Source organism: Neophocaena asiaeorientalis, unplaced genomic scaffold, assembly GCF_003031525.2.
Source record: "Neophocaena asiaeorientalis asiaeorientalis breed wild unplaced genomic scaffold, Neophocaena_asiaeorientalis_V1.1 scaffold116, whole genome shotgun sequence".
NCBI classification, from domain to species: Eukaryota; Metazoa; Chordata; class Mammalia; order Artiodactyla; family Phocoenidae; genus Neophocaena; species Neophocaena asiaeorientalis.
This window is the reverse complement of record NW_020174561.1, coordinates 12,835,510-12,851,591: the sequence shown is the minus strand read 5'-3', so window position 1 is coordinate 12,851,591 and position 16,082 is coordinate 12,835,510. Positions and strand designations below refer to the sequence as shown.

Here is a 16,082-nt window from a genome sequence, read left to right as displayed (position 1 = left end):
AGGTCATTTTATAAATATAGAATCCCAGTGCCTTTATCACTTCTTCAAAAAAGGCAAACAGTAATTCCTCAAATTAATCTAAAACCAGCCTATATTAAAATTTTCCTGATTGTCTTAAAACATGTCATTTACAGTTGGCTTGTTTCAATCATAATGCAAACAAAATTCATATGCTCTATTTTGTGGCCTGATTTTCTAGGACAGTAGAGAAGCCATACCCACATTTAAATCATTGTGCAGGAATGTATGAGGCTAGCCTTCTTTACTGAAAACAGTTTGGGAACAAAGAATCTGTGCAACCCGTACAAGCCTTCCATCATAGAAAATTTTACTCTTATCCAATCCGCAAAGCAAAATCTTGAGCTATGTATAGCAATGGTAAAATAAACTTCATTTAGATTATTTCTTTTTAAATCACAGATTTAGTATACTTTTCCCATCTCTAATTGTCAGCCACATGGTCTTGTTTTGAAGTATTTAGGGCACCTGCTACTTGGGCTGTTGTATATTTATTCACACAGAGCAGCCTGTTAGGGAAGTATTGATTTTTCTACAGCAGTTACAAGACACTGTGTTTGCAAATGTGGAAGAGAAGCCCACTTTATATTTAGTAAGAATGTTAGTTCAACTAAAAATAGAAAGAAAAAACTTAACCTTGCAGCATGATGAATGGCAAAGGTGGGACACAGCAGTAAAGAATAACCTCTTTCTTTGTAGACTATCCTTGCAAGTATAGGTACAAACATATAAATTTGGGGGAGGAAATTCATGCCTTCCCCCATCTTGTTTTTTATTGAGGTAACAGTGGTTTATAACATTATATGAATTTTGGGCGTACAACATTATATTTTGACTTCTGTATATGCTACAGCATGCTCACCACCAGAAGTTTAGTTTGCATCCATCACCATACAGTTGACTCCCTTTACCCATTTCACCCTCCCCCACCTCTCTTCCCCTCTGGTAACCATTAATCCATTCTCTGTATCTATGTGTTTGTTTCATTTTGTTTGTTCATTTATTTACTTTTAATATTCTGCATTAATGAAATCATATGGTCTGACTTATTTCACTTAGCATAATACCCTCAAGGTTGTCACAAATGGCAAGATTTCACATTTCTTATGACTGAGTAGTATTCCATTGTATGTACACACAGCATCTTCTTGATCTATTCATCTGTTGATGGACACTTAGGTTGTTTCCATCTCTTGGCTATTGTAAATAATGCTGTAATGAACATAGGGGTGCATATATCTTCTCAAATTAGTGTTTTGTTTTGTTTTTTTTTTTGGCATTCTTTGGATAAATATCCAGAAGTAGCATTACTAGGTTATATGGTAGATCTAATCTTAATTTTTTGAGCAATCTCCATACTATTTTCCATAGTGGCTGCACCAATTTACATTCCCATCAACAGTATAAGAGCGTTCCCTTTCCTTCGCATCCTGTCCAGCACTGCTATTTCTTGTCTTTTTGATAACAGCCATTCTAATGGGCGTAAGGTGATAGCGCATTGTGGTTTTGATAGGAATTTCCCTAATAATTAGTGATGCTGAACATCTTTTCATGTGCCTGTCGGCCATCTACATATCTTCCTTGAAAAAGATGTCTATTCAGATCCTCTGCCCATTTTTTAATTGTTTTTTGTTGTTGTTGGGTTGTATGAGTTATTTATATATTTGGACATTAACCCATTATTGGATGTATGACTTGCAAATATCTTCTCCCATTTGGTAGGTTGTCTTTTTGTTCTGTTGATTGTTTCTTTTGCTGTGCAGATACTTTTTAGTTTTATGTAGTCCCATTTGTTTATTTTTGCTTTTGTTTCCCTTGCCTAAGTAGACATATCCAGGAAGATATTGCTAAGACTGATGTCAAAGAGTATACTGTCTATATTTTTCTCAGAATTCTATTGTTTCAGGTCTTACATTCAAGTCTTTAATCCATTTTTAGTTAATTTTTGTGTAGGTGTAAGATGGTGGTCTAGTTTCATTCTTTTGCTGTCCAGTTTACCCAGCACCATTTATTAGAGACTGTAGTTTCTCCATTTATGTTCTTTGCTCTCTTATAGTAAATTAATTGTCCATATATGTGTGGGTTTATGTCTGGGTTCTCGGTCCTGTTCCATTGATCTGTGTTTCTGTTTTTATGCCAATACCTTGCTGTTTTGATTACTACAGCTTTCTAGTTTAATTTGAAATCAGGGAGTGTGCTACCTCCAGCTTTGTTCTTTTTCTTAGGATTATTTTGGCTATTCAGGGTCTTTTGTGGTTCTATACAAATTCTAGGATTGTTTGTTCTATTTCTGTGAAAAATGTCATTGGGATTTTGATAGAGATTGCACTGAATTTGTAGATTGCTTTAAGTAATATGGACATCTTAACAATGTTAATTCTTCCATGAGCATGGGATAATTTTCCATTTCTTCGTGCCACCTTCAATTTCTTTCAACAATGTCTTACTGTTTTCAGTGTACACATCTTTCACCTCTGGTTAAATTTATTCCTAGGTATTTTATCCTCTACTCCCCTCCCACTGCAACAGAATATTTTTTAGTCCTTCAACTAATAAATTGAAAATACTGAGGAATAACACACCTAAGAAAAGGTGTTCACTTATCACTATTTGTTTTACTCTTCAAAAATAAATCGTTTTATCAAAACCACAATGAGATACCACCTCATAGCCATTAGGGAGGCTACTGTAAAAAAACAAAACAACACAACAAGACGAGAACAAACAAAAAAAACAGGACATAAGTGCTGACAAGGACATGGAGAAACTGGAACCCTGTGCCCTGTTAGTAGGAATGGAAAATGGTGCAGTTGTTATGGAAAACAGTATGGTGATTCCTCAAAACTTAAAAACAGAATTACCATATGAACCACTGCTCACAGGTAAATCTAGGAGCTATAATGATCAGATTTGAAAATCCTAAAGCTTTATGTTTTGTCTATACATTTCTGTATGAAACTTGTATGTATAGTGCAATATTTATATTATGTATCAATGATATATGAACTCTTGATATACATGTTGTATCAAAAAAAAAGCTTTATGTTTAAAAGTAGACTAGTCCCTAAATTATATATGCCCTTTTTTTCCTTGTCCTCAGCAGAACGCAAAAACTAACTTATTTCTAGGATATGGAAGAGTTTCCACACTTCTGAGGTAAACACCAATGACCAAAATCTGATTTTCATATATTGTCCAGTAAAATTTGTGTTTCTAAATTAGACCAACTGGAAAGTTTCAAGTAATTGTGTATTTAGTGACTCCGGGCATTTCCTCTACTCAATTTATTTTCCAAAACTTAGTGCTTTTTGTATCTACTAAAAACTATTGAGGATTTAAAATTATGAAATCATAACAGCTTACTTGCTTTATGAAAACATGGTGAATATGTCTTTATCAAGCTTTTTACTGCTCCACACAAACTGGACAAAAAGTTTAAAATATCAGATTTAAAAACTAAGCTTTTAATAGGCATGGACCATTTTTTCTTATATCCCTCAAAATAACTTGCACATGGCCAGTGCTTTATGGATTATGTTAAATTGAATCTATTGGCCTGTTCCATTAAAAATGAAAATCTATAATTATCTGAATAAATTTTCCTTTAGCATTCAAAATACTCAATATGACATATTTATAGGTAAACCAAATTATAACTAATGTATTTTGATATTCTTACGTAACAAGCTGACTTAAGCTCTACAAAGGTGTCAAAATACCCTGAATACTTAATTTTTATTATCATATCATATTTATAAAAATATATGTTGGAAAAGAGGTTTTAACATTTCTAAACATTCTCCAATTCCAGTTGTTGTATAGTAGCAATGACCTTTAAAATTCACCTGATGTTTTGGAAGTCTCAGACTGCAACTCTAGGGAAATAATGCAGAAAGGAATGAAGTGAAGATGTACACTCACCCTATCCTTGAACTACGTCATGCTGGGAATCTGTACTTGAGTATAATAAGTCTTTTCTAACACAGTGCTAGAGCTAGCCTTTAGGGCTGGAAAAACAAAGAAAGGGGAGAGCGTTGTCTAAAGCTGTGCCTTTTAATCTTTAGCCAAGTGCAAAAGAATCACCTGGAGAACTTGTAAAAACTCAGACTGCTCTGCCCGTCTCAGAGATTCTCAGAGATTCTATTCCAGTGGGTCTGGGGAGGAGTTAGAGAGTTTGCATTTCTTACAAGCTTCCAGGTGATGCTGTCTACTGAGTATCACTGTTCTAAGAGCACTGACCTCATAACGTGTTATGGGGACCATATGCTCCAGAGATTTATCACATTCTATAGATTTCTGATGAAAACTAAGACATAACATAAAACCCAGAGGGGTAGAAATATTTTTGTTAAAGACAAAATAGAGGAGAAGAGTTCATGAAGTACACAATGACTTCTTTAGTGAGACAAAAGGTGCCAGCTTTATTCAGCAAGCCATGGGTCATGGGCCTAAGGGAACAGGTATGACGGCTTGAAGAAAGATTTATGTGGAAATAACCATACACGGCAATACTGAGATTTATCTAGAAGAGGTTAACCTGCCCTGTTTTCTAACATTCTGTCAATTTAAACGAATCTGTCCTGGTCTTATCATTCTGTTTTTTTGTTTTTTGTGCGGTACGCGGGCCTTTCACCGTCGCGGGCTCTCCCATTGCGGAGCACAGGCTCCGGATGCGCAGGCTCAGCGGCCATGGCTCACCAGCCCAGCCGCTCCGCGGCATGTGGGATCTTCCCGGACCGGGGCATGAACCTGTGTCCCCTGCATTGGCAGGTGGACTCTCAACCACTGCACCACCAGGGAAGCCTGTCCTGGTCTTATCATTTGAGCTCCAACAAGAGCCTAAACCACAACAGCATTTCAATGCAGCATTCTTTGGAAAACACTTTGCTAAATTAATGCCAAATGCAATAGGGACATTCCAAGGGTCTTGATCTGTTTTTGAAAAACAAACACACAAAGAATCAATGAAACATGAAGACTGAGAGAAGTGTTCTTCAAATAAGACAAACTGATTTTTTTTTTTTTTTTTGCGGTATGCGGGCCTCTCACCGCTGTGGCCTCTCCTGTTGAGGAGCACAGGCTCCAGACGCGCAGGCCCAGCGGCCATAGCTCACGGGCCCAGCCGCTCCGCAGCACGTGGGATCCTCCTGGACCGGGGCACGAACCCACGTCCCCTCCATTGGCAGGGGGACTCCCAACCACTGTGCCACCAGGGAAGCCCTGATGTTATTTTTGAGCTGAATCTAAAGACACCTCCTAGGCTTCTTCTGGCTGGTTTTAGACAGTCAGAGGTTACTTTCAAAGATGCTAACTCGCTTTATTTTTCCCTGAAATTATCAGCAAGCATTGAACACTGGGCTCAGTTATATATAACAAAGCTTCCTCAAATTGCCTTGTATATATTGTACATTTGAGGGATATCCTGGTCAAAAATCACTCTGTAACATGAATTGAAGTAAAATGATAATGGTTCTATTTTCACTTACAGAAAACAAATCCTGCCATTTCCAAGTTGTGCTTGGATGAGCCCAAGAGGAAAGATATAATACTTTCAGGTCATTATATATTCAATTCAAACACATCCATCACTTTAATAAATCACAAGGAGGAACTACAATGCAGTAACAGCAAATGAATACTATAAACTTGCATAGTTAACATACCAAAGTAAATACGTTATGACTTTCAATAAAGCAACCCTATGTCAATGAGATTTTAAAACAGCTTATCTTCTAAATATTGTTGTTTTCTACGCAACCAATTTGCTAGATAACATGCTCTATCTGCTGTGGTAGATTAACACAATTGGATCTAATTGTTTCTTAGCAACTGCAGATGCTTTAAAATCCTTTGGCTATACTCTTCATGATATAGGTCATTGGTTTTTAAGTTTCTAAGAGTACAGATGCTCAAGTCAATGTTTCATAAAGTTTATTCTAAATTTATTGTCATTCAGAGCCTCAATTCAGAGTTCTAGAAATTTTGAGCTGCTACAATTCCAAACTCTGAAAGGTTAGCTCATTGCTAGAATAGCATGTATTATTGGAACAATGTTAGATTATAAAATTTGTCATTCAGTAATAATGAAACACACAAAAGAAAGATGATTTTTCAGACAGACACCAATTTACAGAATTAGTTGTAACCTTATTCAATGCCAAAGTGTCAATTACTCTCTATAGATTTCTCTATTGATTTAGACATTTGGTTTCAAATGTTGTCATTGGTAAATTGGCCTTCTTCATTCGTTCACTTAAAAGGACAGTGATAAGCTAAAAATCAAGGTGCTTCTTTTTTCATCACTCACCTAGGTTCTGCCACATGCTGAAAATTTCACAACCCATCGTTACCCGCATGTCACCATACCTGAAATAGAACAAAAATCAAACCTGTTCAAAAGATTCCAGAACAAAGAAGTTATCTGTGTCTCTTTAGGACATAATCTATCATTCTGAATTAAAAGGCAATATGTTTGTAATTGAAGATGTTTAATGCAGGTGACTTTTCATTGAGGTATAACTGATATAACATCATATTGGTTTTAGGTGTCTAATGTAACAATTTGAATATCTGTATATATTGCAAAATGGTCACCACAATAAGTCCAGTTAATATGCATCACCATAACTAGTTACAAATTTTTTTCTTTTGATGAAAACTTTCAAGATTCACTCTCCTAGCTACTTTCAAATATGCAATACAGTATTATTAACTATAGTCACCATGCTGTATCCATGCTGTACCCACCATCCCCATGACTTATTTTTATAACTGGAACTTTGTACAATGTACATGTCTTGATGCCTCTAATTCAAATCCTCATGTAAATCCTTTTGTAAAACAGATTTGTCTCATAATTTTTCGCTTCTATGGTAATTTTGAATCCTGAAAGATTGAGGACAAAAATGTTTAAATAAGTTCAAAATAGTGAAATTTCCAGAAAGGACTGCTTGTTGTCCTCTTGGTCAATGCCTCTCCACTATGATTTCTAGTTATGGAGATCCGATTTATGAATCACTTGAACTAAAATACTCTTTAAAAGGCACCACATTTTATTTGCCTCATATTCTTACCCGATTATACACTGGTACTTACTTTTCTAACACCTTTTTCTTTTTGGAAGGTGTAAACATCTCTAACTGCAGACACAACTGGTTTATAAAAATGACTGCAAGGTAAAAGTAGGAATCCCAGATCTAAAACGAGAATGAGATATTTAAATACTATGGGGTTACAAAAATATTTACAGGTGAAGTGACATGATACCTTGGATTTGCTTCAAAAGTGGTAAGTGAATGGGGGGTATAGTTGCAATAAGATTGGCCATGAGTTGGTAATAGTTGAAGCTGGGTATGGGTACACGAGGGATTCATCATACTATACTCTTTACTTTTATATATGTGTGAAATTTTCTATAACAAAGAAGTAAACTAACTAAATAAATACTATCTATTTTTGTATTGCTTCAATGTTGTATCCCAAGTTTCATGAGCTCTCTGGTACATGCTAAATGGCAGATGTTTTGTTTCTCTTATAACATGTCTGCGTGTCTCCAAGGAGGCTGAGGTATAAGTTGGATTACTTTACTCCTGTGTGATTTCATTTCTGGAACCCCTTTTCATGTAGAACTGAAAAAAAAGATACGTACACTCTTTTGGATATGCTAATTGCTTTAAATTCAGAGAGTATATAAAAATTCCGTACCAAGACAAATCTTCTAAGTTCTCTTATACTAAAAACAGCATCAGAAAGAGATCAGAATAAAATTCCCAAAAATAAACCTAACCAAAAACATGGAGGACATCATGGAAGGAAACTACTTTTCTACTGACACCATGTAAAATTAAAGATAAATAGGAGAAATATTATAAAGAGTTAATATCTTTTATACATAAAGAGTTCTCACAAATAAAAAAGAATATAACACTCCAAGCAAAATAATGAACAAAAATCAAGAACATATTCTTTACAAAATATGAATTTTAGTCAATAATTATTCAATACTACTAGTTAATAACTAATGAATAATTAATAACATAACTAGTAAGAAATGTAAATTAAAGCAAAAAAAATTGTTCCCTTTATCAAATTGCCCCCCTAAATTGTCTCTTCTAGTGTTGGCGTACATATAGGCAATCAAATATAATTGGTACAGTCTTTAACAATATTTTCACTTACAAATATTTATCCAAAGAAATAGCTAGGAATATATGCCAACTTTTATTTTGTAAGAATACACATAAAAAGAGTAATTTATAAGAATAAAACAGTAGAAACAACTTGAATATTACAAAGTAGCACTGTGATTATGAAATTTTGATACTTTATTGTAAAGTATAAAGACATATTATGGAACCATTAAAATTTCACTGGTTTCTATTGTACTTTTTGTATTTCCTAGTTACCTGATAAGGACATTTTATTAAATGTTTAATATAAAAGAGGTTATTTTTAAAAGAATAAGAAACAAAGATGTAAAAAACATCAAACACCGCTAAGAAGGGAAACCAGGATAGGCACTGCCCATTTTTATTTATCATTTCCCATTTTAAAAATGGTGTATCGAGAATTCTTAGAGACCCAGGCATATCACATTACACTGCAGACTTACACAGAGATCTGTCTTAAAGAATCTTACTAATCTTTCATTTTTTATTTCTTTTCACTAATTCATTCTAAAAAATGGGAAGAAGTAAAGGAACTAAAGGGTTTACTTTGTAAATACATTCTTCACATAAACTCTATTTTAAAAGATGTCTTAAAAACATTATGCTCTAAGTTCTTTTTGTCATGCATGCATAGGGATCAAAAAGAATAAGAATTAAAATTTACAGTAACAATAAAGAAATTTCTCTCCTCTTAAGCACTATGATTTCCACCAGGTTGATAAACATATTTATAGACCTAACTTGTTCAAAAATATAATGAAAAACTCTTCTAACATTATTCATAAACTAATAGGGCCCAAGATTAACCTGAGGTAGACAGAATAACTTTCTCTACTACTAAGAGAAAGAAAATACGTGAGGTAATTTCCTGAGGGACAATGTGAAACCTTTTAGCCCAGGTAGGATAGTCATCTAAATGGATACTCACCTTATAATCAAAGTTTTCATTTAAGAAGTTCTTACGAAGTGCATCTGACAGGTACAGAACCGTTGTAATAATAACGCTAGTGATAAAAGAGAATACATTTTAAGTTGGAAACATCACGTTAGTGAAAATCATTTATCAGGCAAGAATAAAGTAACTAAGAAGAAAACCTTCAGTAAGCCTGTGGAACTATACTAGATAATTCATATTTGAAATAAAAAAGAGAACAGATGCCCAGGAAAAAACAAGAAGGAAAAGAAATCCATCACTGATATGCAGAAAAATCTATGAATTCATATGACTTAGAATTATATTAATATCTTCATGTTTTGTAATTTGTAAATTTCCAAAGCAAAAATGATTTAATAAACCTATAATATTCTATATTTTATTAACATGGAAGAAAGTCAGACTTTTAAAAAATACAGAAAAAGAGATGGAGCCCAAAGATGAAATGGATAAAATGACAGACCATATTGAGTATTTATTAGATATCTTCTCCTGCTCTCTCCCGTTTAAGGTGTTAGGGGGCATGTAAGAGCTTTGGAAGTCAGATTCCTTCTCTCATGGTGACAAGATTGCCACTAAAGAAACCATTACAGACTGTGAAATTGTCTATAACCCAGTACTTAGCTATGTGAAACTGACAGTGAGTGTTACAGCAATATAGAGAATGGGGCATCTCTGAACTGGAGAAATTAGGGAAAGCCTGTCAGAGGGGGCATATATAGTCATATGTATTTTGTTAGGGAGATTAAAAAAGGAAGATTTGGTGAGTATTCTTGGTTAACTCTTGAGTTATCCATTTTGTTCAAAATCTGCTCCTTTTTACAGCTAAAAGAGTATATATTCAAAATTGAATGTATTTCCAATTGGTTCATTTAATGTTAGATATAGCATTATATTGAAACAAGATAGGTCACTCCCCAAACCACCCAAAACCAAGCACCAACGTATAAATGATTGATATTTAAAACCTCTTTGGCCTTTTTTAAGATGCACGCATAAGTAAGTGCTTGTGATGTGATGAGACCCCAGCTCTCATTACAGGATTTGTAACTGAAGGATATAGCTGTCTGACCCTATAGGTAAAACAACATGAAACAAAACAAAACACCCCCACCAACCTCACACCTCGGTTGTCCTACTGGTAAAATATAGATTAGAAGAGTATTTACTAATTACAAGAATATTTATAGTCTTTGAAGAACTTAAATGTTCATTATTGTAATCTGCTGGAAAACTCACTATTATAGTCTCCTTGTGGGGCAGGAGAGTAAGATTAGCGAGGTTAAGGAGTTGGATGGTTGAATGTGGAAGCTCAAGGTAAGAAGAGGAAAGAGAAGAAAATCACCATTTTCATGGGCATTTGCTCTACCATGAGCAAGCACTGTGTTACATACATGTGCCTTTTATATGTCATCTACATCTTTCAGTGAATTATCCTACGAAAATTAACTATAAGTAAAGCCTATGAGATTGAGAAGTCCTGTGGTTTCTCCTCCCCTCTCGAATGGCAGATATCAACAGCGAATTTCCTATCAAAGAGACAAATCACCTGCAAGTAACAGGTGTGTAAAGTGGCAATTGTCCAGACACTGGTGAAATCAATAATGGTAACTGATTAAGTCTCCCAAGTAGTTAATTCAAATCTTACTATATGAAACTAAAGCTTACTTGTCAGAAAATGAAATGCTATCAGGCAAGGAAGGGACTCTTTGCCCAGCATCTAGTAGATTGTGGGGCTTCTAAGTTTATTTATTTATTTTTTTAAATTAAAAAAAAATATTTTATATTGGAGCCTAGTTGATTAAAAATGTTGTGTTAGCTTCTAAGTTTAAAAAAGAAAAATTTGCATCCTTAACAAATGTTCTTTGACATCCAATGGAGAAACACACACAGTCCCACTACACCTGAGTTTTACATCAAAAACCACCTTCTGGCCCACAACTCTAGCTTGGATTGTTGTTCAGAAACAATAACTTCTAGTGTTAGTGAAACATGACATATCTGGGACTTGGGTTATTGGGCCCAATGCTCCGGAAAGGAGCCACCAAACTCAATCTTCCAAGTGAGACAGATTATTCCATGGCAAAGATTACTCACTTGTTATTTATATGCTGGGTCCCAAACACATATACAAAATCCATGGCTTCGGGCTTCCCTGGTGGCGCAGTGGTTGAGAGTCCGCCTGCCGATGCAGGGGACGCGGGTTTGTGCCCCGGTCCGGGAAGATCCCACATGCCGCAGAGCAGCTGGGCCCGTGAGCCATGGCCGCTGAGCCTGCGCGTCCGGAGCCTGTGCTCCGCAACGGGAGAGGCCACAGTAGTGAGAGGCCCGCGTACCGCAAAAAAAAAAAAAAAAAAAAAAATCCACGGCTTCTTGAACTGTGCTTTCTGGTAAACAATATGGAGCCTCTCTGGCTTTATGAAGAACCCATGAGTCTCATCACTTGGGAGCTTTAAAAACACAGATGTCATGATCACACCCCCAGAGATTTAATAACTGGGCTGGGGTGCGACCTGGACATCAGGATTGGTAAAGCTCCCTGAAGAGTCTATGTACACCCAAAACTGAGAAACACTGCTCTAGACTTTTAAAAGTTAGACAAACTTTCCCGGGTACCTGGTAATCTAGTTACGATGCAGATTATGATCCAGCAGGCCTGGGAGAGCGCCTGAGGTTCTGCATTCCTAACAAGCTCCAGGAGATGTTAATGCTGTTGATTCACAATCCACCCTTTGAAAAGCAAGGCTCTAGAGAGGTAGGTCTGAGTCAGAAGCACATTCCAAACAACACCGCTTCACATTCTCCTGCCTTCTAGAATTTTAGGCTGATGACTACTGTGGTTCTTTAAAGGGTCTTGCATCCTTGCTCTGGATTGAACACCTCACCCTCTTATCTTATCAAGGCTACTTTATCATCAGGCACAAGAGGTACAGGGTACAGGGCCTTTTCAGGGCCTTTGGAAAATATTGAGCCCTGAAAAAGTGTTATGGAATCAAAAACTAAAACTGCAAAATAAAAACTAAAAAAAAGGTTCATAACATGTCCACAGAATGCAACATTATCATTTTCATTAATTGTCTAATTTAATATTCATACAACTTCTTTTATATTGAAAAAACTAGAGGTTACTTTTTATAACTTAACAAGAATTCCTAAGTAAACAGAAGTGCTGAGAAATCACAGGTAATTGGAATTAAATGATTTACTCCATAGGCCAATAATTTAAAAAGCAAACTGTAGAAATTGCTTTTCATTCTGGCATGTGGCATGTGGGTCTATTTAATGTTTGATATGATGAAGGGTAAGACCTCCAAAAATAAGACTCCTCAGGGCTAGAAAGATCTTAAAATGACTCTACTTCAATTGCTTTTCATTTATGCTCATAACATTCAGCCCAAGTCACAGAGGCAGCTCCCAAAGCTTTTTATGTCTCAGCACTAAGACAGTTTCCTGGCACACAGGTCTCCAAGCCAGCTAAAGGCATATATACATTATTACTCCTTCACTGTAGTGGATACCTGTAGCATTTAAGGATTTTTCTTTACTTGTTCTAATTTATCCAAAACCGTGTGGCTCCTTGGGTTTTATTCTTTTACTCATGACTCAGTTTCTGAATATAGGAACATTTTAAATCTCAGCGCTCCAACTCAACAGCTAAGAAAGGCTTTGCAATCTTTTACTACAAACGGTCAAAATACTGATGTCTGCTACAGAAATGCAGGCATAAGGATCACTTTTGACAGCCCTAATCTATGGAACAGCATGATAAATGTATACATAAAAGAGAAAGTGGTGCACAAGAAATCAAAGCTTTCTTCAAGTTTTCCAGTTGCCACTTCATTCCTGGCATTTAGAAAGTATTTTTTAAGCAACGCTATCCCTCCTATAGAAACCTCATCTCCTATAAATTGTCCTTTTGAAAACTACTCCAACCTGATAATTTGCTGAAGCAAAAGCCCATCTCCATAAATTATAAATGGATTGAGAGGAGCACCTTTTGGATAAACTGGGCATCAACAAGGCTGATGTTTGTGCACTGAAAAGCTATGGAGATCTAAATTCGGAGTACGACAATTTCCCTACAACCTGACAGGTTAAGAGGGCAGAAGAAATCACCACAAAGACATTTAGGGCAGATAAAAATCCTGGACAGCCATCAGGGAAACTGATCTGAGCTAGTGGTCCTCAAATGTCAGTACATGAGCAACACCTGAAGGTTACATAAGACTTTAGGGCCTCACCAGTGCCTATGGCTTGGTGAGATCACACCGGGGCCCAGCCAGGTGATTCTGATGCACGTGACAGTTCATTCTGAGGTCTGCTGTTACAGATGGAAGAGAAGACAAACAAGGGTTGGAACTTGGAAAGCAATGACATTTGGGGAATTTGTCCTTGTTAAACACTGCATCATCAAGGGCCTAGCCCAGTGTTTGTTGAATGACTATAGCCTCAAACCTGTATTTAAATGTATGCTTTGTGATAATTACTTGCTGTACTAGATAATTCTAAAATGGAAAGCTTGTAGAACTTTTTATACTTTTCTATAGATATTTTGAAGAAGAGACTGAAATTAAGACAGGCAAAGCTGATGGAGAAAGGCACTCCAAGTGGAGAGCACAGAATCCGCCAAAATGGGGAAGAAGGAAAAGGATCAGTAATTTTGCTTTCGGTGAAGGAAGCATGCAGTGCGGGTGAGGTAAAAAGAAAGAACAAGAATTGAAATGGAAGAATTTTTAAAAATTCCTTGACCTCCTCCTCCGGGCAGAATTGGCAAAAAATCACTCATGTCACAAAAGCCTCAGTTTTTCTGACCTATTAGGCTTAAACCTTAATGTATTCTTGCCTTTCCTCATGTATTCATTCTCTCTACCAGCTCCGCACAACTCACCTGGAGATGCAGTGTGCAGGCAATTCTTGTGTAAATATTTGCTATAACTATCAAAGTTTTTGGTACATTCATCTCAGTAATATATAGTTTTGATAAAAATCACTATCTTTCCTCCTGGACAGTAAAAGCGTTTAAAGATAATTACCCTAATAGAAAAACACCACCATCAACAAAAAACAATAGTACAATGGGTGTTCAACAGATCAGCTACTCTAACACAAAACTTTTCATGGTCCGTGTCACATACTCTGTCTTCCTTCCTGTTACTATGGAAAGAGTATCAATGCTCCTAGCTAAGGCCAAGCTTCCTTGTGTACACTAGATCAGTGCTACTCTGAGTGTGGTGAGCTTCCTTCACTGAGAAGTCTCACCACAAAAGACGTCAGATGAACTAAACTGCATGCTTACACAGTTGATTTAGTTTCCAGTGCAAGTCGATGGTGGACAGGTGCCACCCTTTAGGAAAGCTGACAGACAGGCACAATGAGAAATACTTGCTCTCATCCCTACTTGCCTATCCAAGGACACCGTTCCTTCACTTGGGCCTGATTTCTTTAGCACCATCAATATTTCTCTTTTCTGTGCCCTTCCTATCAGTAAACCAACATGCATCATATTCCATATTTAGAAATGAATCCTAGTACTCATATCTCCTTCCAGATATAGCCCCATTTCTCTGCTCCCTTTTACAGCAAAATCTTCTAAAGAGCTGATAATTATTGCTTTCACTTTCTCAATTCCCATCTGTTCGCAAATTCACTCTAATAAGACTTTCATCTCCAACACTCCATGAAACAGCACTTGTCAAGGTCACCAATATCTACACCGCACTGCCAAATCCCAGGGATAATTGTCAGTCTTCATCCTCCAACCTCCCAGCAGCTCTTGATACTCCTTCCTTCATGAAATATTTTCCTCATACGGTACTATACCCTTCTGGTTCTCATCTTTCATCACAGGCTACTCCTTTTCAGTCTCTGTTGCTGGTTGCCTCTCAACATTCTGGCCTTTGAATGGTTGGCATGTTCCAGGGCCCAGGCTTAAGTAGTCTTCTCTTTTCAATCTATACTTTCTTCTAGGGTGCTCTCATTCAGTTTGATGGCTTCAAATACTACCCAGTGCTAATGACCCTCAAATGTATGTCTCTAGCCTTGACTTCTTCTCTGAGCTCCATACAAGCATGTCCAGCTTCTTCTCCTACATCTCCACTTGGGTATCTAGGAGCATCTCAAACTTCTGTTCAATACAGGATTCCTCACCTCTCCCACCCCTAACGCTACTCCTCTCTCAGCATCTTCCATCTAAGTGAAAGGCACCATCAATTTGTCCTTCTGTTCAGGCCAAAATTCTAAGAGCTATCTTCAAATTTTTTTCTCTCTTGCCCACAGCCAGTCATCTGCAAGTCTTATCATCTCTGTCTTCAGAATTGATCTTCTCACTACCTTCACTGCAATCCACCTATTGAAGCCATCATCATCTCTTACCTGGACTGCTGTATTAAGCTCCTAACTGGTCCTTCCTGGTCTCTCTCTTGTCTCTCTACCCCCTAATACCTGGACCCTGTCTTCTTCCAACCTCATTTGTACTTGTTCCTTCCCTCCTGACATTTCTGCCACACAGTCTTTCAGCTCCTTGAATGTGCCATCTTCACTCTGACCACAGGGCCTTTGTATATGCTATTCCTGCTGATAAGAACAGTCTTCCTTTGCTATCTGCCTGTTAACTCCTGCTTTAGATTTCAGCTCAAGTTTCACTCCTTCAAAAAAACTCCTCCTATCCTAGTCCAGAACAAAGTTCCTTTCATAACCCCTCTCATAGAACTGTGCTTTTTATCTCTATGACATTTATTTTTACACGTTAGACACTGGAAAATATGTACTGAATGAATAGGTCAGTGAATGAATAGATGACCTTCCCTAAGAATCTTTGATTCAATAAATCACTTATTTGCTACACAGATCTCATTTGAAAGCTAAACTGGTGAAGGCAGTAATCAGCTAAACAATTCAGTGTTTGGTGGGAAAAAAACACACACAAAAAAGTATATGTTTGAAGCCAAATGCACACAAGATAA

At 36.6% G+C, this 16,082-nt stretch overlaps 1 protein-coding gene across 1 annotated transcript in view; it reads right to left on the bottom strand.

Annotated features, from left to right (window-relative positions):
* DOCK4 (dedicator of cytokinesis 4) overlaps positions 1-16,082 on the bottom strand; it is a 474,863-nt gene that overhangs the window by 63,064 nt on the left and 395,717 nt on the right. The window contains exons 28-30 of the mRNA XM_024757836.1: positions 9,115-9,190; positions 7,114-7,214; positions 6,326-6,384 (exon numbers count right to left, since the gene is read on the bottom strand). Of these exons, the coding sequence (XP_024613604.1) occupies positions 6,326-6,384; positions 7,114-7,214; positions 9,115-9,190 (236 nt within the window). The remainder of the gene's footprint in view (positions 1-6,325; positions 6,385-7,113; positions 7,215-9,114; positions 9,191-16,082) is intronic.